Genomic DNA, 24899 nt, shown 5'->3' on the forward strand with positions numbered 1-24899 from the left:
ACATGCCAAAAACCAGTACAGCATCATATTTTTTAATCAGTCATGAGGCAACATGGACAAAGTAGATAGAAATAACAGTGGATAAATATTTTCAAAAGGCACAGTTTGGTGATTTTAAATATCAATGATTGGATTCTTCATTTTGCTTGATTTTTAGCAACTGACCTTACTTGTACAATCCAAACCTTACTCCAACAATCCAGACAGGAATTCACTTCAGTTCCACCTGGAAAGCCTTTAGATGGCAACATTTCCCACATGTTTGCGCGACAAAAGCCTCTGCTTTCCTCAACGCAACATATAATTTACCAGTGTGAAATGAATTTCTCACCCGATTCCTAATATATAAAGTGTTAGTTGTCAATTGAGGCCCATTTTGAAAAAAAAATGCAACACATTGGGAGATTGAGGGTTCTGTGCAGTTTCGTCTTTGTTCCTACAACTGCACTCTTCTGGAGTGAGGCTTGGGATGTTGTTCCTGGGATTTGCTGGAGACACTCACCCAGTTTGGAGGTTACTGCTCCATATGCTCCCACTACCATGGGGACCATACAACCCTTGACCTTCCACATCCGTTCCCGCTGCTCCTTCAAACCCTTGATGCTTCTCAAGTTTCTCAGGTTCCTTCTTCCTGATGTTGGTCTCAGCTGTGATCGCCACATCTATACCACTACCCTCTTCTTTTCTTTGTCCAACACTATGTCTGGTTGGTTAGCCAGACTTGTTTGTCAGTCTGGAAGCTGAAGTCCCACAGCTCCTTGGCCCTGTTGTTCTCAGCCACTTTCTGTGGTATGACCCTTTGGGATTTAGGTACTTCTATTCCATGCTGGTCACAGATGCTCCTGTATTCTATCTATCTATCTATCGGTCGGTCGGTCTGTCTCTCTCTCTACATACATATATATATATATATATATATATATATATATATATATATATATATATATATATATATATATATATATATATATATATATATATATATATATATATATATATATATATATATGTACAGTGCACCCCAGGGTTACGGCGTCCCTGGCTTACGTTTTTTTCACATTATGTTATGAATTTTTTCCTCCCCTCTTTAAAACATTTAGCTGGCTTTACAATTAACATCAACAACTGTCAAGATCTGTTGGGTTGGTTGTGTTTGATGATTTGCTTCCCTCTTGAGGCCTTTTTAGGTCATTGCTCTTATTTTCTGTTGGCGTCAAACTGTTTTCGCTGCAAAGCCTTACTACAATGCTGGTCTGCTATTGGTCAGCATCTTGACTCCCTAAGATATTGGTCTTCTATTGGTCGGCGTCCCAGAAACACTAAGATGCTGGTCTGCCATTTTGGATCCACCTTCCCTTCACTTGGCGGACTTCATAAAACTTCCTGGACAAATCATTTTAAATTATTTTAGGTTCTGGCAGTTTAACGTATAATAATAAGTTTCAACTGCTGATGCGGGTTTATTGATGTTTAAATGCTCTGGAAAATAGACTGCGTAGCCCAGTAATGCGTACGTGCGCTTCTGGGGGCTGAATGTGAAACGCACCGACACACGTGTGCCTGAATATCCCGAAAACAGTTTATATACATATTCAAAGCACATTCTAACAAGTGACAACGTGCTGGATGTAGTGACTCAAACTGGCCACAGGACAGCAGTATTAAACCATATTTAGTGTTTAGTCTCGAAGCTGATTAAACTTTCGACAGGATTGGAGTATACTGTTTGTTGTTATTCCAAGTCACGTGTTGTGCCCCCTCCCAAAAAAAGGCAGTGCCAGGCAGACAACGACTTTAGGAAATGCAATTTATTTGCATTTTTTTTTTTTAATAACAACATTCCCCAGATAAAAATGCAATGTTACAGGAATATACATCAGATAATTTAAAACTTGCTTTCAAGGGACCATACAGTCTAAATATACTTTATTTCTTTTTTTCGGTAGCGTGCGTTATAAGCAAGACAGACTCTGTCACCAATGACAGACTGACGAATTACAGATACAAACTGTACACGAATTATTTACAAATCAACTTTTTTTCTCTTTTTTTGCAGTATCACTTTTTTTTGGAAAATAGGAGTAGAAAAAGTGATTTGATATTTTGATTTAATTTGTATATTCTTTCCCTTTTCTAGAGTCTATAATGAAATGAACAAAAAGGTAAGCAAAATTTCAGGAAAAAAAAAAAGTCAAAATGTGAGCCCATGCGTGCACCAAGGCGACCAAGTGATGTCGGCCAATGAAAAGCCCTCACGCAAAAGAAGGGGTGTGGTTTATGTACCACCTACACACGGCCAACCGTTAGACACACAAGTTTTGCTTGTGACAATAAAACATGGTGACGCCATCCAATACTACGCGTGAAAGAGCTAATTGGTCTTGCAATTGGCAATTGGTCTTGCGTGAAAGAGCTAATGCATTGGCGCAATTTTTAGCTGCGGAGAAGACAAAAACAACCAACTTCATTCCTGTCAGCAAAGGAAACACTCGTCAAAGCTGCACACACAAACACACACCCACATTACTCACATGTCAAATTTTGGACGTCATGAAATTCATTCCCTTGGGTTAACTTTGAATATCAATCCCTTTTGATTTGGTCACATTTTTTTTCTCTCCTGACAATCCCACACATGCACTTTCAAGACTCGGTTATAGAAATAAAACTTATCGGGGGGTTATAACTCAAAGGCCGCGAACCCAATTCTATTAATTGCACTGTCCATTTCATATCTAAAATAGAATAAAGCTGCTATGCAAACTAGTTAAATATACTTTCCCATAAAATATCTGTACACTTGCTTTTCATTCTGACTTGGAATCGATAAGAGGCCATGCAAAATTGGCTTCTTGGACTTTTTCTTTGCAATGCTGCAGCTCCAAATGTGTTCAATAAAACGACATTGGCAAAAGTGACAATCCAAACCGACAGGCTACATGAGGTCCATCCTTCCAAAAAAAAAAAAGAAAAAAGGTCACTCAAATCCTAATATATGTCTATAGTTGCTACAGAACAGGAGGAATCAGCAGCACACCAAAAGTGACCAAATAACAGCTCAATATTCCTCAAGGGGGATGTTCCAATAAATTCATGCTGACACTACAGTCAGTAGCCTGTAAATACATTCCCTAATTCTGAAACATTCTCTTGATTCTGTCTTTATCAATCAGATATGCTGTAGAAAAATATACAATCGCTGACCTTGTTGAAGCACTGTTAATATCACATTTAAAACTCTCCGAATCATAGATGTGGGCATGATTATACAGTAGTGCCTTGAGATACAAGTTTAATCACTATCAACCAATAATTTCCTTTTAAAATGACTGGTCATTAACTCATTCACTGCCAATGACGGCTGTACACGTCAAAGATCCCTTTTTACTGGGCTGGCAGGGAATGAGTTAATTATTCTCTTTATTATGCTTTGCTCCTCATATTATCGTAGAATAAAAGCGCATTATTTGTAGAAAATAACTCAATCTGCCATTTCGCGGAAAAAGCTTGAACTCATTCACTGCCAATGACGGCCGTAGACGTCCAAGATCCATTTTTACCGCACTGGCAGTGAATGAGTTAATCAGCTCTAAAAAGAGCAGGAAAAAAAAAGATATTGCACTTAAAAAAGAAAACTATTTATTTCGAGCTTCTTCAGGGATAACTGACTTGGCCACTGGGGGCAGCAGAGTTACAGACATTTACAAAGACATGAATGAAGAAGAGATTTTTACAGAGGATAAAGAATATAAGCCTTTGTTGCTTACAGTGTCTTGACATATGATCGCTATTCTTTAGCCAGCCATGTTTCCTGTTAAGTATTAATATTTAGCTTAGAGGTGAAATTATATGATTATTGTTTATATATATATATATATATATATATATATATATATATATATATATATATATATATATATATATATATATATATATATATATATATATATATATATAAAGTATCTATTTTGAAACATCTCAAGGCACCACAGTGGATTGTGTGCAATTGATAGGTCACATATTCAATGTTGCATACAACATTAGCCCACCCCTTCCCATCAGTTAACTGATTCATCAAGAAAACATTGCTCAGCGGCCTGATTAGAAATATTTTTGACTGACCTTTGACCTTTTATCTGAGAAATCCTCATGGAAAATTCAGAATCAATAAATGAGTCACTTTCTTTGAAAAGTAATGGCTTAAAGAATCACCACTATATAATATATGCTGGGGAGGCAGGGCTTTAAAATGAGTTTGAGATTAAACCATTTATTTAATAATTAATTATGTACACTTACCAAATAGTAAGGCTTAACGACTAATTAAAAAATTAAATATAGATATACATTTATCAGCGCTGGGATAAAAAGTCAACCAAGGTAGGTAACCAATGGAACAGTGGTTGTTATGCTATTTGTTTCTTTAAAACATTTGATTTGGCAAGCAGGCTTTCATTAAAGACAATATTAGCATATGGAGCTTCCCAAAATGACTGAACCCCCCCCCCCCCCCCCCCCCCCCCCCCCCCAAAATGCACTAAATGTTCAAATTTGAATCAATAGGGGCCAGTAGAGTCATGAAATGAGCCCAGATTGCTCATCAAGAAGAACAGAAAGTTATTGACCTCATAGTAGCTAATAACTCTCAAGTTATTATTTATTACGTGTTATGTACAAAACGTCATTTACGTGTGAACTAAACGGTAGCATTTGTTGACTTTACATGATATTGCTAATCCTGATTGTTAGCATAAGCTAGTCACTCGTTAGCATAAGCAAATGTTGTGTCAGAAAATTAATAAGATAAGAAAATAATAAAGAGGCGTTATATCCACTCAATTCACATCCATTATAACGCTTGTCAAAGAAATTATTGACCTCATAAAGGCAGCTCCATTTGCAAGTTTTTATTTATGACACGTAATGTACAAATAACATTATTTAAATGTGAACTGAATGGTAGTTAGTGTTTGTTGACCTAAAATGGTCATCGCTAGTGGGCTAACGCTAATCACGGTTGCTCATTGGTTAGTGTGGATAAATTATGTTGGTGCCCAAAAAATTCATGTGTAGAGAAGACTATAATAATAAGTGGTTATATCCACTCCAACTCATGTTGAAATTGACCAGATAATTAAACAAAACAACAAAATGAACTCCAGTGCAACATTAGATTTGAAAGAAATGAGACTGGGGTAATTACATGATTCATGGAATAATTAATGGGTCAAGTTATAAAAGATTAGATAGTGACAGCCCTAATACATACGTGTGTATATATATATATATATATATATATATATATATATATATATATATATATATATATATATATATATATATATATATATATATATATATATATATGTGTGTGTGTGTGTGTGTGTGTGTGATTAGATTCAAACTGGTTCAGCCTGGTCATGGTGACAAATGAACGAACCACTCATCAAAAAAAAAAAAAAAACAGGAAAAAAAAGGAACAAACTCATTTCAGGTCACTAAACGTATCATCTGTATGACACTGCATCTCATCTGATTTCAAGTATGTTAAGTTTCTCTGGCATGGGGGGTTTAAAATACTTAACATGCCTGGGAACTATACAAATGGAGTTATTGCATATCTTTCTGTGAGTAGACAAGGTTACTTGGGGTCAAATCTGAGGGCTGATCAACGGGGCCTAACAAGTCTGGGACATTTCCTTTTGACGCCGTGCATTGGAAGGAAGCTGCAACAGAACCAAAAAAATGTTGAGGGTGCTTTGGAGTCACGTGATGCAACATTCACCTAAAGTTTGCATAATTCTCGTGTCACAAGAATGTTCCTCACATGTCAGCGTGGCGCAGTACCGCATACTGCATCCATTTTTCTGATGCTATTTTTTCGGAAATGTAACAAATATGATATTTTTTCTTTTTCCAAGTGGGAGTGGCTTTCTTCGAAAGGCAAATTCAACAGCCATAATGCCATCTGGCACAAAAGACACTGTATATTTTTTTCTTCTTTGTTAACTCCTTGTCCAATCCTTTGATCTTTACATCATAGTACATCATTGAAAGAAGACACTAAGGAGCTGAAATTTCACCCAGAATGTCAAGCTCCACGTGGCAGGACTACTTAGGTATCACACTAGCAGGAGTGTGCCATCCCTTGGTGAAAAATACTGCCAGAATGATGTGGAAGAAAATGACGCAAAAATGGTCCAAATAACAAATGAGGTTAAGAGAATAACCCCAAAACGTTGGTTGAATTGGTTGAATATAATCAAACTTTTGTAGATAGTTTGGGGTTTTTGTTGTGGTTGTTTAACCTTTTTTTTTTTGTGCGGTAATTTAAATTTGCAAAAAACGACATCCAAAATTTTGAGCAAAAACATTCCTCATTCTTAATTATGTTGATACATCTATTTTATAATGTTTTTTTTCAATTTTTGTTTTTATTTTGGTTAATTTTCAGTTAAATTTTGTTTTGAAAATTTGCAGTTAATATTTTTTTCTTTGATTTTTATTTGTTGTCTTTTACCTTTTACAATGTTGCCAGGACCAATTTGCTACTTGACCTAAACTCAATTCATTATTATTATTTTTTTAGAACAATTTATTATGTAAACTCTTGGAATGTTCAGTTCTATTTTTTGTTGCTGTTTTGACACGTTACAGTTGTCACGATCGTTGCATTGACCAAAATTGTTCCAATGTTTTTTATATGTTCCAATTGATAGGGTTGCTTACATTTTTTCAAAAGATTTTGTTAATTATAATAAACTTACTTAAAATGTTGTAAAATATTTTTGAACATCATAGGTTATAGTTGATATGGTTGCCTTTTCAATTGTATTTTTTTTTCAGAAATTTTTTATAATAACCTAACTTGCCAGGTGGATACCTAAAACATTTTACACCAAATCAAGCGTAGGGTGACTTTTAAGAAAACCTTTTTTCTTTATCTCTTCTAGTATGAGCTCCAAAGCTGAATGGAACTAGAAATTATGCCCTTCAATAATAATTGAAAACATTTTTCCACGCCATCTTGCTAAAAACTCCGACTAGAAATCTTTACGACAAAACCCCTCAAAACAAAACAAGCCAGAAAGGAAATCTCTTCTAAGATGTTTCATGATGGATTCAAAATTCTTACAACATCTTTTAACTCAGCCCTAAGAGTTCATTTGAAAAGAAGGACAACTAATATTGACAATAATGGTGTGTTACTGCCCTTTCACTGCATTTTTTTCTTTTTTTTTTTAACGACAATCATCGACAAATGTATTTTTTCAACCTCGGAGCATTAAACAACCAAAATTGGTCACGATGAAAACGTGAAAAGTTTAAACCTTGAAACGCTTTGGAAGCATGTCTGTCTGTGGTAACCCTGTCTCAATGAAGGCCCACACAAACACATCCACGCACACGCACTCTCACACACACACACACACAGGCACGCACGCATACACACACACCCACACACACGTAATGCTACCTTAAATTACCGTCTCGGATTAAAAACATTTTTTTTCCTTTGAAGCATACATTAGCACTCAAAACGAGCACACACCCGTCTTTCTTTTGGGCAAAAATAAATAAATAAATAGATAGAATCTGTAAAAGGTGCATACCGATTGAAAGAACATCATCTTACACACACGCAATCAGACACGCACCCTGAAAATAAAGTCTACGCCCTGCTGCGTTACCTAAAACCGCTTAAGATTCTCCTAAAATTACGTTTACAAAGACCGGCACTCCGATTGTGCAAACAAATCAAGGATAAATTAGACAGCATGACGAAAACAAAATGGCAGGAAATACAGAGGGGGAGTGGCCAGAGTTCTGTCCAACTCCTTGCCAAAACAAAATGGCGGGGAAGGTGAAAAGAGGAGTGGGGTTGGCGAGGTAAGCGGCGGGGAAAAAAATGGCTGCTTTCGTCTGCTTGTCATGTTTCTAAAAGGAATCCAGTCTGTTGGCCATTTTGGCAGCTGTTGGTCCATCCCTCCTTTGGAGGAGGAGGACGCTATTTTTTATTTTTTTTTATTTTTGGACAATACAGCGCTTCATCCCGAGTGAAAGTGAGGAGAAGGAGGAGCTCGGTCCCTTCGCCGCTTTTGCTCGTCGCTTTGAGGACGTGAGAAAACTGTGAGGCACTTTAGAGACTTGCACACACACACGCACATGTGCGTACAAAGAGTGTGTGTGTGTGTTGGGGGGGGACACACACTCGCGCACACAAGCGCACACTCCAATAATATCGAGTATAGTGTGATATATTTTACTACAAACATTCCGACGTACAAAGCATTTGTGGCCTTTTAGGACGCGCTATTGTTCGAAGGAAATGTGTGTGTGTGTGTGTGTGTGTGTGTGTGTGTGTGTGTGTGTGTGTGTGTGTGTGTGTGTGTGAACGGGGCGGGGACTAACAGAGCCACAGATTGCGAAGAATCCGACGGAAGCCCTACAAACTGGTCACGCATTCCATGTCCTCGTCCTCCAGCAGCTTGCTGGTCCTCTGCTGCGCTCCCGCCGAGCTTCTGTGGTGTCCCTCTTCCATCCCACCGACTTCCACTTCCTCCTCCTCTTCCTGACCCCGCTCACTTGCCAGAAGCTCCTGCCGCTCCTCCACAGAGGACGGCCCATGGACGGCGCTCCGGTTCCCACCAGCCTCCCCGCCGTCCTCCCCTCCTTGGTCCCTGTCCCTGTGGAAGGGCAGGAGGTTGGCATTTGGGCTGTGCAGGGAGGCGGCCGGTGGCGCCGGTGTGGCAGCGTCTGAGGTGGCGGCAGCTGGGGTGTTGCCGTTGAGGATGTTGCTGGCAGCATGCTCCATCTCCTCAATAGTCATGTCGCAAGCGTCCGCCAGCTCGGCCTTTGTGGCCTCGATGAAAGACGGGTCCTGCGCAAACTGGCCCAATCCTTCTGATATTAGAACCTGGAAATTGCAAGCGGATGGGCAATGACGCAGAAATGGGAGGGGGGGGGGATCAGAAAGCTTCCAGGGGCAGAGGTACCTTCTCTCACACACAAACACACACGCACACACACAGGCACACACACTTACAGCCTCCACCAGACTTCCGGCGCTGCCGTGAGACAGCGAGCTGGAGTCGTGTCCCAATACCAAGGGCACCGTGAGCGACAGGGGACGCGACGATCTCTGATTGGTCGCCGGCATGCCTGAGGCGGGGCTAGGACTGGGTACCCGACTGTTCCCATTACTGTCGCTATACCTACAGACCAGAAAAACAATCCGTCTTCAAAGCCATCTTTTCCTTTTCATAATGCGTCACAGTCTGCCGATAAAATATTACCCACGCAGCCTCGTTATTGACAACAAAGAGGCAATTTGGCGGCGCTTGACAAAGTGCATTTTGCGATATTCTGTGCAAACACTCTAAAACGAATGCATACTATATCAAATTAGAGGTAAACAAAATCATTCTAAGCCTGGTAATAGACATGGTATTACTTATTTCACATTCAAACGTATGCTATTCAAACACATATGTGGAAAAAAAATGGTCTGTTTTGAGTTATGTGGTTAAAAGTCAACCCCCTAAAATGCAGGTTGAAAATTAGGAAAAAAACCTGACTTGTACCCTGAGAAATATGGTACATTTGTAGTGGTATCTCTAATATAACGATATTTTAGTTATTAACTCCAGAAGCTTTTACAAGAATGCCGTCAGTAATGACAACGTGTATCCTTTTAAAACTTCCTAAAATAAAAGGGTTGAATTGTTTTGCAAATAAATCTGTCTAACACAATTTATTAAACGATAAGGCTGATTATAAGCCACACCGGACGACATGTCACATGTTGTAACATGGAATATTTGCGCAGAAAGATGGTCCATAACTGCCTGCTTACACTAACATCTTAAAATAGTAAAATAGTTCAAACTTAAAATCAATACTTTGATTAGGTTTTTTCTTTGATTCTTCTGTCTTCCTTTGTTTGATTGATTAATTTACTGAACACATAAATACATAGGACAGAATTCATATAAACAGTCATATAAATTGTATATTGATCATATATGTTGTATATTTATATACGCATTAAATTTACACGCTTTACACAAGAAGTTATTCAATTATACATATTTGTTTATACAATTAATATTAATATATTTTTTAAAACTCTTTTTAACCACTGCCATTGATTTAGATCTTTTCAGTTCTATCTCATAATTGTTCCATAAACTGACACTTGAACAGATGCACACATTCGCTTTATTGGTTGATTGCTCCCTGGTGGCTAGTAAAAAAAAAAAAAAAAAAAAAGCGAATATGCCGCACTGGACAATAAGTCGCAGGACTCAAATCATGAGAAAAAAGTTGTGGGTTATACTCCAAAATTTACAGTAATTTACTTTTAATTTTAAAAGAAAAACTTACTCTTCCCATCATGGCATTAAGTTTACTGATACCCGCAGAAAACTTGTTGAATCTTACATATCTCCTCACGTGTCTCCATGTACCTCCAAGGGTACTTCTACCTCCATTTGTAAATCGCCGGCTTAGGGAACACTAGTTTTACATTCACTGAGTGTTTGGTCTTACCAGGACCCACAGTTGACCGAGGGCAAGCTGGTGTTGAGCTTTTCGTGGGAGTTGGAGCCATCTAATCTCAGCGAGGGTACCCGATGATATGAACCATCGCTGCCTTGCCCTGCAGGAGGAGTAAAAAAAAACGGTCAACTACAGGATGTCTGATGACGTGGCAGATGTTGACGAGGACAACCTGTAGGACTGGCCGGAGGCGTGGAGCACAGCCGGCTGAAGAGTGTGGGCGAATGACTCCTCCTTATCAACGGACTCAGCCCGGCTACGGCTAGTGCCTTGGGGGAGGAGTGGCCGGGTGAGTTAGGACAACTGTCGCAAATCGACAACGAGCTCCTTAAACCGACTTCTACCTGATGGTGCACGAGGTGCAGTGGTACAGCCGTCTTCTGGGAGACGTCTGCCCTCGAGTGCCTCCTCAGACACTCTAAATGGAAAGAAGATCTCCGCCCTGATGATGCGAAAAGGACTGGGAGATAAAAAAGAAGCAATTGATACAAAGCAATTGAACAAAATCAATGTACCTAAAGAGGTGGGACAGAGAAAGACTCTTCTGGGAGACTGCCACCCTCCACCTCCTTTTCTCTCCTCCACATCGTCTCCTTCCTCCATGGGAGTCAGCTGCTTGCAGGTATCATCGCAGTACACCAGCCTGATGACAGAAAAGATGTGAAAACTGCTGGCCCCCACCATAGGCCGTTTACATTTTTATTGAGAGTCATAGGGTAAGGATTTTATGAACCTAACTTCGAACTCTAATCTTGTGTTGTGGTCAAGACCACATCAACCAAGACATTATCAAGACAGAGTAAAGCGATTAACACACTAACACTTAGGAGGTTGAGACACAGCCAGGACCAAGACATTTGGAGGCCGAGACCAAACCAAGACCAAGACTTTTGGAGGTCGAGACCTCCAAAAGGTCTTCAAGACCAAGACTTTTGGAGGTTGAAACTGAGACAGAACTAAGACTTTTGTTGGTCAAGACCGAGACCGGACTAAGCTTTTTGAAGTTGAGAACGACAAAGCCAAGATTTTGGAAGTTGAGACTGAGACAAGATCAAGACTCCTGGAAGTCAAGACTGAGAAAAGACCAAAACCTTTGGATGTTGAGACCAAGACAAGATCAAGACTCCTGGAGGTTGAGACTAAGACGTGACCAAGACCTTTGGATGTCGAGACCAAGACAGGAGCAAGACTTTTGGAAGTTAAGACTGAGGCAGGAAAAATATTTTGGATGTCAGACCAAGAGAACACAAAGGCTTTTGGAGGTTGAGACGAAAACAAGACCAAGACTTTTGTTGGTCGAGCCTGAGACAGGACAAAGATTCTGAGGTTGGGGCCAACAAGACCAAGACCATTTGGAGGTCGAGATCAAGACAAGACCAAGACTCCTGGATGTCAAGACCGAGACAAGGCCAAAACATTTGAATGCCAAGACTTTGGACGAGGAAACGAAACGGGACCAAGACGGAGACCGACAAGGCCAAGACTTATAAATGTCGAGACCAAGACAGGACCAAGACTTTTGGAGATTGACATGGAGGCAGAAAAAACATTTTGGAGGTCGAGACCAAGAGAAGACAGAGACTTTTTGAGGTCGAGACCAAGACAGAACTAAGACTTTTGGAGGAAGAGGCAGAGACAGGATCAAGGTTTTGGAGGTTAAGACCACAACAAGACCAAGACTTATGGATGTTGAGACCAAGACAGGACCAATACCTCTGGAGGTCACGGCTGACAATACCAAGACTTTTTGAAGTCTAGACCAAGAAAGAACTAAGACTTTTGGAGAAAGAGACAGAGAAAGGATCAAGTACTTTGGAGGTCGGGACCAAGACAAGACCCAACATTTTGTAGGACTGAAGACTGAACCAATACCAATATTTTCTTAGGTTGAGCCTGAGGGAAGACCAAGACTTTATGGCGTCAAGACTGAGATGGACCAAGTGTTTGGAAGTTGAGCCTGAGGACAGACCGAGAAACGATCAAAACTGGATTTGTCACGCACGCAAAAAATCTCAACAAAATGACCGGAATATTGTTCTTTGATCACATTTGCATTGAAGCAAATTTGTTGTTTCACTTCTACAAATCCAACAATTTCTCACTGATCACAGGTGTAGTAGTAGTTGTAGTGGTCTCCACCGGTCTAAATCAAAAACCCCCAGTTTAGCCTGTCTGTGACAGCAAAATACTTGATACTGGTCTTGGGACCAAGATTTATCTCAAGTACAACAAAACTACCTCACCGTAACCCTGAATGTCCTAAACCAAAAAATGAAACAACAACTCATATTAAACTAAATCTCATCGTACATGTCGGAGGAGAGCGAGTGGTCCTCCTCGTGGAACTCCCTCTCGTCAACGTAGCTCTCATCGTACGTCTCTTCTGTAGACCCTTCACCCCGACGGATAATGGGCAGATGACTGTCGTTGGAGTCGGAGCTGCGGGCCGAAGCAAAAACATGCGAGATGAACACAAACATATAAACGAGCAGAGTTTATCTTTGAGTCTCTCCATCCCAAAACAAAGAAACGCAAAGGAAATGGAAGGGCAGTGACTATTAGCAACCAAGCCAAATACTCAGAATCAAAACTCAAATAAGTCTCACTCAGTTTCAATCAGTGGTGGGCGGTCAGGAACTACAACTTACAACCAACAATGTAATATTTGTTGCGTGGAAATCTAGTTATTTATTCCCAACTGTCTCTTCATTTTGAGACACAAACACTCTGCTTTACTGTTTGGTGTATTTGTATGCAGACGCTAGTTTTTTTCGACTACTGGTCTTCAAAAGAAGAACTACTCGATATAACTTCAACGATATGACCAAAGGAACTGTTTTTTTGACCAATCATATTTCTAAATTTGATGACACCGGTGTCAGGGTTATCTTTAAAAGTAGAGTAAGACAAGCCCTGCTGCTAAACAGCAAAATAGTAACTCAGACCAGCCAAGATTGACTTATCTTTGCCAGCAAGGGGAAAAGCTTGGCGTGCATTCTCATGCATTGCCAACAGTAATTTCGTCGCTCAAGCGTCCCCGCCTGCTTTTTATTCATTCAGCAAAGCATTGCACATTACAAGACATAACAAAAAGAGCCAGCCGGGCGCCACCAACAGCTGGGCCAAGGTCCCGGCTCACACTTTCCTGCGTCGACAGCTCTATCTAAGGACTAGGGCGAGATGAACTAGGACTGCATAGATGGATAGCAATGCACATTATTCTAGACAAGAAATAAGCACATAATGATAACAACAAACTCATACACTAAATGATACAAATGTAGCATTTTTTCCATGATGCCACAGGGTGTTCATGAGCAAACGCAAGGGCATTATAGAAAAAGTTAGCCAAGTAAGCATTTTAACTTACAACTATGTTCAATTGTATTTACAAGTAGCTTCAACCATATTTTCAAATACACTTACATGTACTTTCAAATAAGTACAATGAATCTTACAAGTGTAGCATTTTTTCCCCATAATACCACAAGGGTGTTCACGAAAAAGCTACGTCAGCATTTAGCTTAAAAGTACGTTCAAATCTACTTGTAAGTACCTTCAACCATGTTTGCAAGTATGCACCAACTTACCTCCAAATACGACTGAGAATTTCATATACTGAATTCTACAAATGTAGCATTTTCCCATCATGCCAAAAGTGGTTGACAAGGGTGCCTCATAGCATTATGGGAAAAACATTAGACAGGCCTCCTCCCTGCCTGTTTTTAAATTCTTTGTCAAGACCCACCTCTTCTCCTTGGCGTTTAACACTCAGTAAGACAGTGGATTTTTACTTTGATTTGATTTTATTCCTTAATTTATTCTTTTATTCCTATCATTTTTATTCGCTATTTTATTCTTTTTATCCTTCATTTTATTCTATTTTTGACACTTACTCATTTGTCATCAGATTTAGCGTTTATGTCTTTGAGCTGTTGTGTCTGTTTTTCCAATGTTTTTATTTTTCTGTACAGCACTTTGGTCAGCTGTGGTTTTTTTAAAGTGCTTAACAAATAAAGTTGGATTGGATTGGATTGGATTTGTATTACAAGCACCTTCAAATGCATTTTCAAGTACCTATAAACTTTTTTCAAGCATGTTTGAATCTATTTTCAAATACGTTCGAACATACTTGCAAATACACTTGAAAATATTATTTTATTATTATATGATATGATTTTATATTACATTATAAAGTATTTCTTGGCTAAAAGCTAAAATCATAGCATTTTCTTCCCATTATAGCACAGAACATTATTAGAAACTAGAATATGTGCAATTCCTGAAGGAATTGCGTGTGAAGGTGAAACAGCTGAAGGGAGAGATGTTGAATGATGTGGAATGGCCAAATTGGGGGAATCGATTAAAGTTGGAACAGTCAGAATCGGATAAAGAATGGCAAAGATAGAAGGGAAAAACTGAAAAAGTGGAATTGTGGGTAAATTTTGACTTCTGGGAAGAAGAAAATGGATACCACCATGGCATGGCGGGACTTGGGGGAATCGATTAAAGTTGGAATGGTTGGAATCGGATGAAGAATGCCAAAGATGTGAAAAACTGAAAAAGTGGAATTGTGGGTACATTTTGAATTGTGGGTAAAAATGGAATGGCGGGCATCGGGGTGTTTGATTAAAGTTGGAACAGTGGGAATCGGATGAAGAATGGCGAAGACAGAAGGTGACAAAGTTTTGGCAGGAACAATTAACTGAGGAATTATGGGTAAAAAAATGGGAAAAAACTTGAATTTTTGGTGCAAGGGTTTTCTTGATAATCTTACCAGATTGGGGAAACACCTAAAGTTGGAACGACTACTATAGGTCAGACGCAAATGGAGATATCACAAATGTCCAAGATGGCCGCCCGATCGCCTCATGGGAAATAAATGTTAAATCTGCGATTGGAAATGAATTATGATTTCTTTTAGGTGAAAAACGTGAAATTATGGGAAATGTTTAATAACTATGAATTCATGGAATGATGAGAATGAACCATAAGGCGTAAGGAATGAGTTAAATGTCTCAAATATGAAATACGAAAATGAAATACAAAGTTGGAAAAAATGAAAAAGTTGAACTGTGGAATGATGTGGAATGTTTGAATGGTTTGAATAATAAAAAGTGTGAATAATACGATGTAAGAAAAGTTTGAATAGGCCAAATAAAGTTGAGAATACAGGTGAAAACTGAAGAAAAAAACTAAAAGTGTGAAACTAGAATGCCTGTACCAGGGTTCAAACCGAGGACCTCCCGACTAGAAGGGAACGACACTCCCACAGAGCCACGACTCCACAACACTAAATCAGGGTGTAAGCTTTTAAATAAAGTGTGAAGTAAGTTGAACGGTGGAATGAAAAGATGAAATGAAAGTAAGAACAGCTTGAATAGGCCAAATAATGAAAAGGTGAATAATAAAAAAAACTTGAATTGTAGGAAAACGATGAATAGTTGAAACTTGGAAAATACAAAAGCACTTCACATGAATATGTGGAATGATATGAAGTTTGAACGGCATGAATTTGATGAACTGGGAAGGAGTAGAAATGAACGAAAAAAAAACTGAATAAACTGAAAAAAAACACTGAATGTGTGAAAAGACTCAACCTGGGATCGAACGATGAAAAGTTGAAACTTGAAAAATAGACCCGCACTAAACATGAATATGTGGAATGATATGAAGTTTGAATGGCATGAATTGGATGAAATGGGAAGGAGTTGAAACGAACCTAAAAAACGGGCAGAATAAAAAAAAAATAATGGTTTCACCTTCACACAATAAAGGTGAAGAAAAACACAAGTGTGAAAAATGGCCGACAAGAATAACATATGTGTGAAGGTTCCACCTTCACACAATAATAAGAAAGCGGTAGAATAACTTATACCTTCACACAATAATAAGAAAGCGGTAGAATAACATATGTGTGAAGGTTCTACCTTCACACAATTATTTATCATTTGCATTTTTAGCAATTAGCTTATAAGTACGTTCAAAGATCTTTTTTTTTTTTTTTTAAACCGATTCAACCATACTTGTAAATTATTTCAAGCATACTTGTAAACACATTCAAACATACCTGTGAATACATTTCAACTAGTTTGCCGGTCAATAATATTTACCCTACAGTGGTTCTACGCCTATTTGGTGGTATTAAGAAGTAAACCAAATCCTCACTGTACGGACCGCCACTGGTTTCAAGCCTATATTTAAGGCATTAAAGCAAACTGGGTTAGAAGTGTGCTTCATTCAAACTATCAATCAATACCTTTCACCAAATCTAACCCAGAAGCGTGACTGACAAATCATAAAAAAATAGCTACAAAAAGCTTTGGACAGGGAAGGTTCATTACAATGGCAGCAAATGTTGTACAGTTGTACCTCTAATTGCGAAAGTAATTTGTTTCAGAAGTAATTATGTAACGTGAATTATTCCTGAGTGGAGCAAACCTGCTCCTGAACCCTTTAAATAATATTAATGAATTATAAAAATGCATCAAAAATGGTTACAAACCCATATTAGAATTACATTAGTGCATTGTAATCATGGAATTCAAAATAGTCTGTCAAGAATAATAATAAATAAATTATAAATGGTGCTGGTGTCCTTGTGAAGAGTGCGGAGAGAGACCTTTTTAGCAATAATAATTATTTTTGGATCATTTTGAGCATGTAAGTTTACTTGAGTTTAGTTTGCGGTCATGCGAAGTGCTTCCTGGTGGAGTTATTCACTCCACTAGCTAAAGTGCAAACGATGTTACCGTAAGACGCGACAGCCCAAAATGGTATGTTATGTATGTTTTATGCGAATATATACAATGTTAGCTGTAGCTAATGTTTTATTTTATGTATGTTAGTTCTACGGTGTTGAACTGTTGGTGGATGAAGCGTGTAAAGATGAAAAGTGCAAGACAACAGTAAAAATTGGTGCAAAAACTAGTGTCTCATTAGTGGACAAGCTGGCATAATAAAAAAATGATGAAAACATGTAAAAAACTCCAACAAACAGACATGGCACATTCTGATGACAGATTACATTACAGTCTTGTTCGAGCTAGCGTTGGTGTGTCATTATTATATGTCAACAATGTTGCCTTTTGTATCCCGAATTTTCTTTCATAACAAGAGACAATATTGTCGCCGCAGAGGTGTTTCGTAACCTGTAATTTTCGTAACAAGAGGTACAACTGTACGGGCGGCTTTGCTCAGCAGTGGCAAGTCAGCTCCGTTGAGCTCCAGCAACGCAAGCAGCACATGTGTACATAGCAACCGACATCGCTATGGACACTTTCTCATCTGCGCATTTTCATGTCGCATGATGAGAACCTTTTTGGAGCAAACATGAGCCTTGGCAACATACCGAATGAGGTTGTCAAAAAAACACGTCCTGCTTGCAAATTTGCACAAGATAGGACAAAAAAAGCAGAAGTGAAAAGCAAAGATTATGATTGTCCTTCAAGGCTTGACAGATTACTGTGTGCTCACCTCTTGGGGGGAAAGCACCAGGCCGATCTGGGAAGCAGGATGGGCGTGAGTGGATGACCCGTTTGGCCGTCCACCGTGCTGATGAACGGGTTTGGGAAACAGCCAACGCCCTGCGGGGCCACGCCGGTGTTGTTGGCGTTGTTGATGTTGGCGTTGGAGCCTGACGAGGAATACGAGGATGGCGTAAAGGTGGTGGAGTCCATGAGTTTCTCGTGGGACGGGCTCTCGCCTTCGCAGGGCGAGCCCTTCTGGCTGATGTGCAAGGGACGCTGGGTGGTGAAAGACTGCGGGAAGGAGGTGCGGCCATCGCTCTGGTTGTAGTAGTTGACGTGGTTGCCGAACAAGCCGCCTGACCGCTGGTGAACATGAAGACAATATTAGAAGCGCTGGAAGAATTACAGTACTAGCCTACAAACATTACTCGGCGCGTTCATTCTAGCCAGGATGTAAATGCAAAGAAATTAGCGGCTTTGTTACTATCGTTAACTGTCAGGTGCTTCGGATTGATGTGGTAAGCTAAATTTGAGTTGCTTCTGTGGTAAATAAACTCCTGCTTACATTGCGGCATTTTTTTAAACTAAAATTTGCCATTTGACCAGGGACAGCTCCCAGTAAATTTGCATGGCGGCAAATGCTGAAATGATTAGAGCCAGACCGATATGGAATTTTTTTGAGGATGATATTTGGCAGAATAAAATGAATTAATTGGCTGATCAATCAATCAATCAATCATTTTTTTTTTTTTGTACAGCCCTAAATCACCAAAGTCTCAAAGGGCTTCACAGATGAAAAGAGGTCATGTAGAGACCTCTTTCGAAAAAAGAAGTCGTACAGAGACATCTTTTCAGTGTAAGGTACACAACAGCATCCCCTGTCAAAGCTCCCAGAAAGGGAAGGAAAAATTCTAAAACCCCAATTAGGGGAAAATCAGAAACCTCCAGAAGGGACCACAGGTGGGAGGAGCCCCCTTCCAGGCCCACAGGTTGAAGTGGATGCTGCATGTACCAAATACAGACATACACATAAACAATATAAATTATAGAAAACATATTGTGCTATATAGTGCGGTGATGATTCAGTTTTATAAAGATGTCATGAATGAAAATTCCCTTTTTGTGTGTGTGTGTGTGTGTGTGTGTGTGTGTGTGGAGGGGGGGGGGTTGTGGGGGTAACTAGATGAATTACAAGCTGACTTTTGAAAATACGATAAATAATTAATTTTTTGGTGGAGGAATGTTTGATTCTCATGATCTTTTTCTTGTACTGTAATGTGTGAATGCTTTGTTAAAAAAATGATCCGATTTCAAGACTAATATTGGTCAGGCCCTAAAAACGATGGACACCAATGGACTCCCATTGGTTGAGTAGAATCTTATCTTTTTTTTTTTTTTACTTGTATGTATGCATGAGGATTGTTCATATCTACATGGAGAGCGTCAAGCTGGAGGCAGAGCATTGTTCTCTCTCTCTCTCGCCAAAAAATTAGCCTGTGTATCCGACCTTTACCCTGAAGATATCGTCCTCGGATGCGGCCGACACTTGCTCCTTGGGGCCTTTGTCTACCTCCTCCTCAACCGTCAGGTCTCCGGAGATGGCCCTCCTGATTTCTGGACCAATGTCATGCAATGTCCGCAGGCCAGCCTAAACAGAAGCCACGCAGAAAAGGTTTGATGCAGAAAGTTTATTTTGTTTGTATGCGCATCTACCTGCAGAGAGAGGGCGGTTTTTGGCGGCACTTTGGCCACCAGCCCTTGTTCTTTCCTCTTCTTGAACTTGCGGAAGTACTCCTGAATGAGGAAGGTGGCGTAGAATTTCCCGACCGTCACTTCGTCATCTAAAGAATGTGTGAGTAAAGAAAAACAAGACATTTTGAACACTATTGTTGTTTAACTTCTTGTTGTTTCACTTCTGCTGGCATTATCCACCAGGCGGCAGTATGATATCACATCCAAACAAATTAGTCACCACTAGACTCACCTGGAAAAAAAAGTCGTTTTTCAGAGAGGATAAAGAACATATGCCTCTAGTATGATATTGCCTAGGTGTTCAACTATATACTGTAGCAATAAACTATGGCGGAGGGACTTCTAAAGTTATTAAGTGGATTTTACTATATTATAGTGTTGTAGTCCTCAAGATAAGTCTTGAGACCAGTTTTTGATGGTGTAGGTATTTAAGGCATTTTTACTAGGCCTTGAACAGAGCAGACTCAGGATTTTTGGCCGAGAACACTCAGGACCAGTGTTCCCTCTAAACTGTGCGCGTGCGCAATTGCGCACTGCTTGCATGTTCTCAGCGCACAAGAAAAGCTATGCTGCCCATAAAACAAAATGCAATATAAACATATTAAGTTATATCTAATATTAAACCTCATCTTATCTGATTAGTTAGACCAATAATATTGTTTTCTGTACCATTTTGCATCATGACAGCGAGTGACAAGTGTCCAGCCAATGATACGATAAGTTTCACTTACACTATTCATCCAATCAAACGCATGGACAGAAACGTTCCCCTCCGTACACCTAATGCAGGTTAGCTAGCAAACAGTGCGGAATTAAGAGATGCACATGGTAACCTCTTTTCTTTGCGAAACGAACGAGCAGCGACACATCCACTCATCCAGCGAAAGTAAAAAAGAAATGCGCTTCTTTTAAGATGGAATGACTGTAAGTAGAAGAACAAGCAGTGAAAGTGAGATTTTTTTTCTTTTTCACAACGTGGCTCGTTTATTGCCATGGGGACAAGTGCTATATACATCACACTGTCATGTCTAAAACTCTTATTGCTCAAGATATAAAAATACTATTAATGACAAACGTGTTGAAAACAAACAAAAATAGTTGTGATTTTTTAAGCAACATTGTGCGGGTTGAGACTTCTGGCTGCCTGGTTTACTTGTATGCTTGCCCAGCTTTAAATACAATAAATAATTTTTTAAAAAGAATCCACAGGTCTATCTTTGATTCAATAAAATAATAAATGTAATTCCGTAGTAGTTCCAAACCTCTTTAAATAAAAATACTTCAACTAAAAGGCAAACATTACGGTAAAGAAACTGTGTTCTCTAATCTGTGATCAAGAGCCTAAGGCTCTTAAAGGGCTAGTATTATGCACCTTTCCCTCTGACTTAAAGGGGCAGTAACATAAATGTCCATTGGGCAGTGAGCCAAAACAACCCACAAACAAATAAATAACTTTCTAGCTCTTGGCCATTACAAAAAAAGAAAATTCAAGTAACTCTGTTAAGTGAAATGCTGTGAATTGGCTCCTACAAACATGTGTTTGTAGGACAGATGCATTGTTCTCCCTTGGTCCTGGACGACGCTTTTCACCTCAGCTATCCCTTCATGAACGACGGGATAAGTACCCAGAAGCACATTACTCAGAGCCCCCCTCTTTCCTTTCTAATGAATGAAAACATGTGAATTATGTGATATTGCGCATTTTAGGAGCATCAGATATGTGCACAGTGACTCACTGTGTGCATGTCAGAGCTCACCGTGGTCCAAAGTCTGCTCAGGGAGTTTGTGTGAATGCTCAGGCGCATTGAAAATTAGAGGGAACATTGCTTAGGACCAGACCAGTGTTACTGTGATTAGTCGTTTGCTTAGATCTGACATTTGTTTCATTGTAATATATTAAAAACAACTTAGCCAACAAATCATCTGAATGATTGTTTGTACCGAGAAAAAAAATTGTCAGTTGAGTCACTCGTCTCAAGGTACCATTGCATAAAAAAAAAACAATACACACCGCCAGCGGGGGGCACCACTTGATCCAGCAGCTTCATGCTGGTTCTCTTCCAGATCTTCTTTACGATGGCCCTCAGCTCCTCATTGGCTTGCTCCAGGTTACCTAAACCCACATATAAAACATAACAAACTTGCAGTATAGCCATAAAAAGATATTCCCTATGTGAAGTACCGTAATTCCCCAAATATAAAAAACACTTAAAATGAAGGGTAAAAGTGTGGGTGCGTCCTATGAACAGAAAAATAAAAGAATTAGACCTAGAGTTACAGTTGGCTATTAGCAGTCAGTGCCTGTTGCAGCTAAATAGCTTTTGTTAGCTGAAGTTGTTACAGCATTATTTTGAATAAAAAAAGTAAGCAGACTGAACCAATGTCAGATTCCATCATTGTTTACGTGCGGGAATATTAAATGCACTCGAGCTGCGTCGTGAGGAAAAGGAAAAACAACTGCTTCAAGCATATTCAACGTTACACTGATCACTCACAATGCAGGAAATCTGAAACACACTTTACTTAACCCGTGAACGTTATATAATTTACGGGTATGAACACAAGAAAATATAAAGAACTTACAGAGAACTACTCTGTTTTGCTACAGTTTTTACATTGTTGCCAAACTGTTGGTGCGTCCTGTACACATTCACATAAAAAATACCAGAATTTGACCCTAAAATTAAGGGTGCGTCCTAAACACAGTTACGTTCTATATTTGGAGAATTATGTTAAGAGTGCTTTACCTTCTGTCTTGATCCTCAGTGCCGTTCGGACCAGGGCAAACAGCGTAGCATTGAACATGACGGTTCCGTCGCTATTCAGGGGCATGTTCATGGATACCAGACGCTAGACGCAAACACAATGCTAAATGTTCTTCTGGAATCATCCAAGTACGCACTGACATGCCCACCTTGCAGGCCACTCGGTGAGGACAGAGCTTTCCGAAGCCTAGTGGAGGCTGAATTCTTCGAAGCAAAGTCACCACATCCAGGTGCTTGATCCTCCCCCTGAAAAAAAAAAAAGAAAGACCTTTACACAGCACTTGACTTGTAATCCGTGTCAGGTGCCATTTTGTTAACTCACTTAGCTTCTGGGTCGTACTCGGCCCAGATCCTCTTGAACTCATCAAGATGATGGGGCCCAAGGATGGACCAATCCCGCGTCAGGTAGTCAAAGTTGTCCATGATGACAGCCACGAAGAGATTGATGATCTACAGAAAGATTCAGATAAATAGAGGTAAATAGAGTCTAAATTCTTTCAGGTCATTGTACTGTATGTGGGATGATGTGTGTTGCGTTCTCACCAGAAAGGCACAGAGCATGTAGAAGCTGACAAAGTAGATGATAGCAAACTGGCTCCCGCAGTCCTCTAGGATAGTGATGTTCTCATTGGTTGATCCTTTCTCACATGGCCGGTAGGGCGAGCACGCCAGCATGATCTCCTGCCATGCTTCGCCGGTCGCACATCTGCCGGACAGCGTTTGTGTTTCGTTATTTCTAAACCAATGTTCCTGCACGGCTTGAGCTTGAAATGGTCACCTTTTTGGAAATGTCTTCCAATATCTAATCCTCTTTTAAAGTCAGCATTTGACATTTACACCTCCTCTGTCTTTTAATTAAACCGCAAAAAAGTGGCGACTAGATACAAAATCCATTAGTCAAACTTCTTCAGAAGAGGGAGAGGATGCGGAGTGTTGCGAAGGAGAATTGAAATCTTCACCTGAAAAGCAGCAGAACTGCCTGGGGGAACGTCTGGAAATTGTTGTTCCTATTGATCTGCGTCTGGTCCCGCAGCGCTATCTTGCCAAACATCTGCACGAGGAGCGGCGGGGGGGAACAAAACACACCAGTCTCTTTGGTCAATTAGGAAAGGCCAATTAAATCCAACAGGGAGACAGAGCGGGAGGTAGCCTACCTGCATGCCGATGACGGCGTAAATGAAAAACAGCATCACTATCAGCAGGGCGACATAAGGTAAAGCCTGGAGAAGAATAACAAATGTGAACATTTTTAGTTACATTCCAATTGTTCAGCTTTGTCCCACTGGTATGCCACAGGGTTAAATTTTAGGTTTATGCAGTTTTCATTGTGCAGTGGTGTTTCAGGATACAAAAGTCCTAGTTAACAAAAAACTCAATATACAAAATGACATCAGAAGAATTTTTTGACCCCTAAAAAAAAACAAACAAAAAAACAACAACACAATTTTGACAAAGTAGCATGCTGTCGACTGTCGACGAATTTCTGTTATTCTGCTCTCCCATTGGTTAGCTCCTGTCCTAATGCAAGTCGTTTAGATTCTTATGATGATAAGCTTGGGTATCGAGGCAGTTTTCAGTTCGGCCGTGAAAATCAAATGGATGTATGGGTAACCCTGGGGGTACTTGAAGGAACTCCAGGGGGTACTCGAGATTTCAAATAAAACAAACATTCAAAAATCATTTAAAAATAATTGTTGAGAATTAAATGTTTCAGGAAAATAAAAGTTCATTGGGCTTTACCGTTTGGTCCAGAGGAAATAAAAGTAGAACATGGAGTGTTTGGTCCCAGTAAGTTACCTGGAAGGATTTGATGAAGGTCCACAATAGCGTTCGAATCCCTTCCCCACGAGAGAGCAGCTTCACCAGGCGCATCACGCGGAAGAGCCGAAAGAAGGTGATGGAGATCCGGGCGTTCTCTTCTGAGTTTTGCAGACCCTTTTTGACATTTTTTACATTATTTTCACACACAAACACACACACACACGCACACACACACACGCACACACACGCACGCACACACGCACATGCAAGTATGTAATTTTGCGTTCGGATAAAAACAGACAGAACTGGCTGAGAGTCCGTCGGTTTGAGTGGTGTCGCCAGGAATTCACAAGGCAACAAACAGAAGAATAAAAACCTCACCGTTTATTGGATTCTGGTTGTCATTAATTTACCTAAATCGCATCATAACTGTGGTATTGTGCACTTTTTAATAGCCGAGGATGTCCATCGAGAGTACCATCGACTGCAAGCTCCATAAATCGAGGAAAACAATTTAGAAGCGTTGGAGACCTCAGCCTGCAGGGAGTTTCATGTTCCAGTAAATCACTCCTGGTGTGGGGAAACAACTGGG

The 24899-nt window shown here is 39.8% G+C and overlaps 1 protein-coding gene across 5 annotated transcripts in view; it reads right to left on the bottom strand.

Moving 5' to 3' along the window:
* Positions 1-7052: 7052 nt before the first annotated feature.
* Positions 7053-24899, bottom strand: part of cacna1c (calcium voltage-gated channel subunit alpha1 C) — a 49135-nt gene continuing 31288 nt past the window's right edge. For 3 of the 5 annotated variants that reach the window (XM_088406332.1, XM_088406333.1, XM_088406329.1), the window contains 19 exons: positions 24344-24481; positions 23701-23766; positions 23506-23597; positions 23090-23252; positions 22869-22996; positions 22696-22792; positions 22529-22631; positions 21793-21894; positions 19743-19870; positions 19543-19677; positions 18037-18392; positions 17912-17938; positions 12871-12999; positions 11076-11203; positions 10905-11002; positions 10733-10829; positions 10552-10660; positions 9047-9215; positions 7053-8917 (listed from right to left, as the gene is read on the bottom strand). In XM_088406332.1, coding sequence (XP_088262458.1) covers positions 8447-8917; positions 9047-9215; positions 10552-10660; positions 10733-10829; positions 10905-11002; positions 11076-11203; positions 12871-12999; positions 17912-17938; positions 18037-18392; positions 19543-19677; positions 19743-19870; positions 21793-21894; positions 22529-22631; positions 22696-22792; positions 22869-22996; positions 23090-23252; positions 23506-23597; positions 23701-23766; positions 24344-24481 — 2736 coding nt within the window. In that variant the 3' untranslated portion in view covers positions 7053-8446. The remainder of the gene's footprint in view (positions 8918-9046; positions 9216-10551; positions 10661-10732; positions 10830-10904; positions 11003-11075; positions 11204-12870; positions 13000-17911; positions 17939-18036; positions 18393-19542; positions 19678-19742; positions 19871-21792; positions 21895-22528; positions 22632-22695; positions 22793-22868; positions 22997-23089; positions 23253-23505; positions 23598-23700; positions 23767-24343; positions 24482-24899) is intronic. The other 2 variants (XM_088406331.1, XM_088406330.1) reach the window with 2 other exon arrangements.

The sequence above is a fragment of the Hippichthys cyanospilos genome, chromosome 22 (genome assembly GCF_059441005.1).
Source record: "Hippichthys cyanospilos isolate Australia breed blue-spotted pipefish chromosome 22, RoL_Hcya_1.0, whole genome shotgun sequence".
Classification (NCBI taxonomy): domain Eukaryota; kingdom Metazoa; phylum Chordata; class Actinopteri; order Syngnathiformes; family Syngnathidae; genus Hippichthys; species Hippichthys cyanospilos.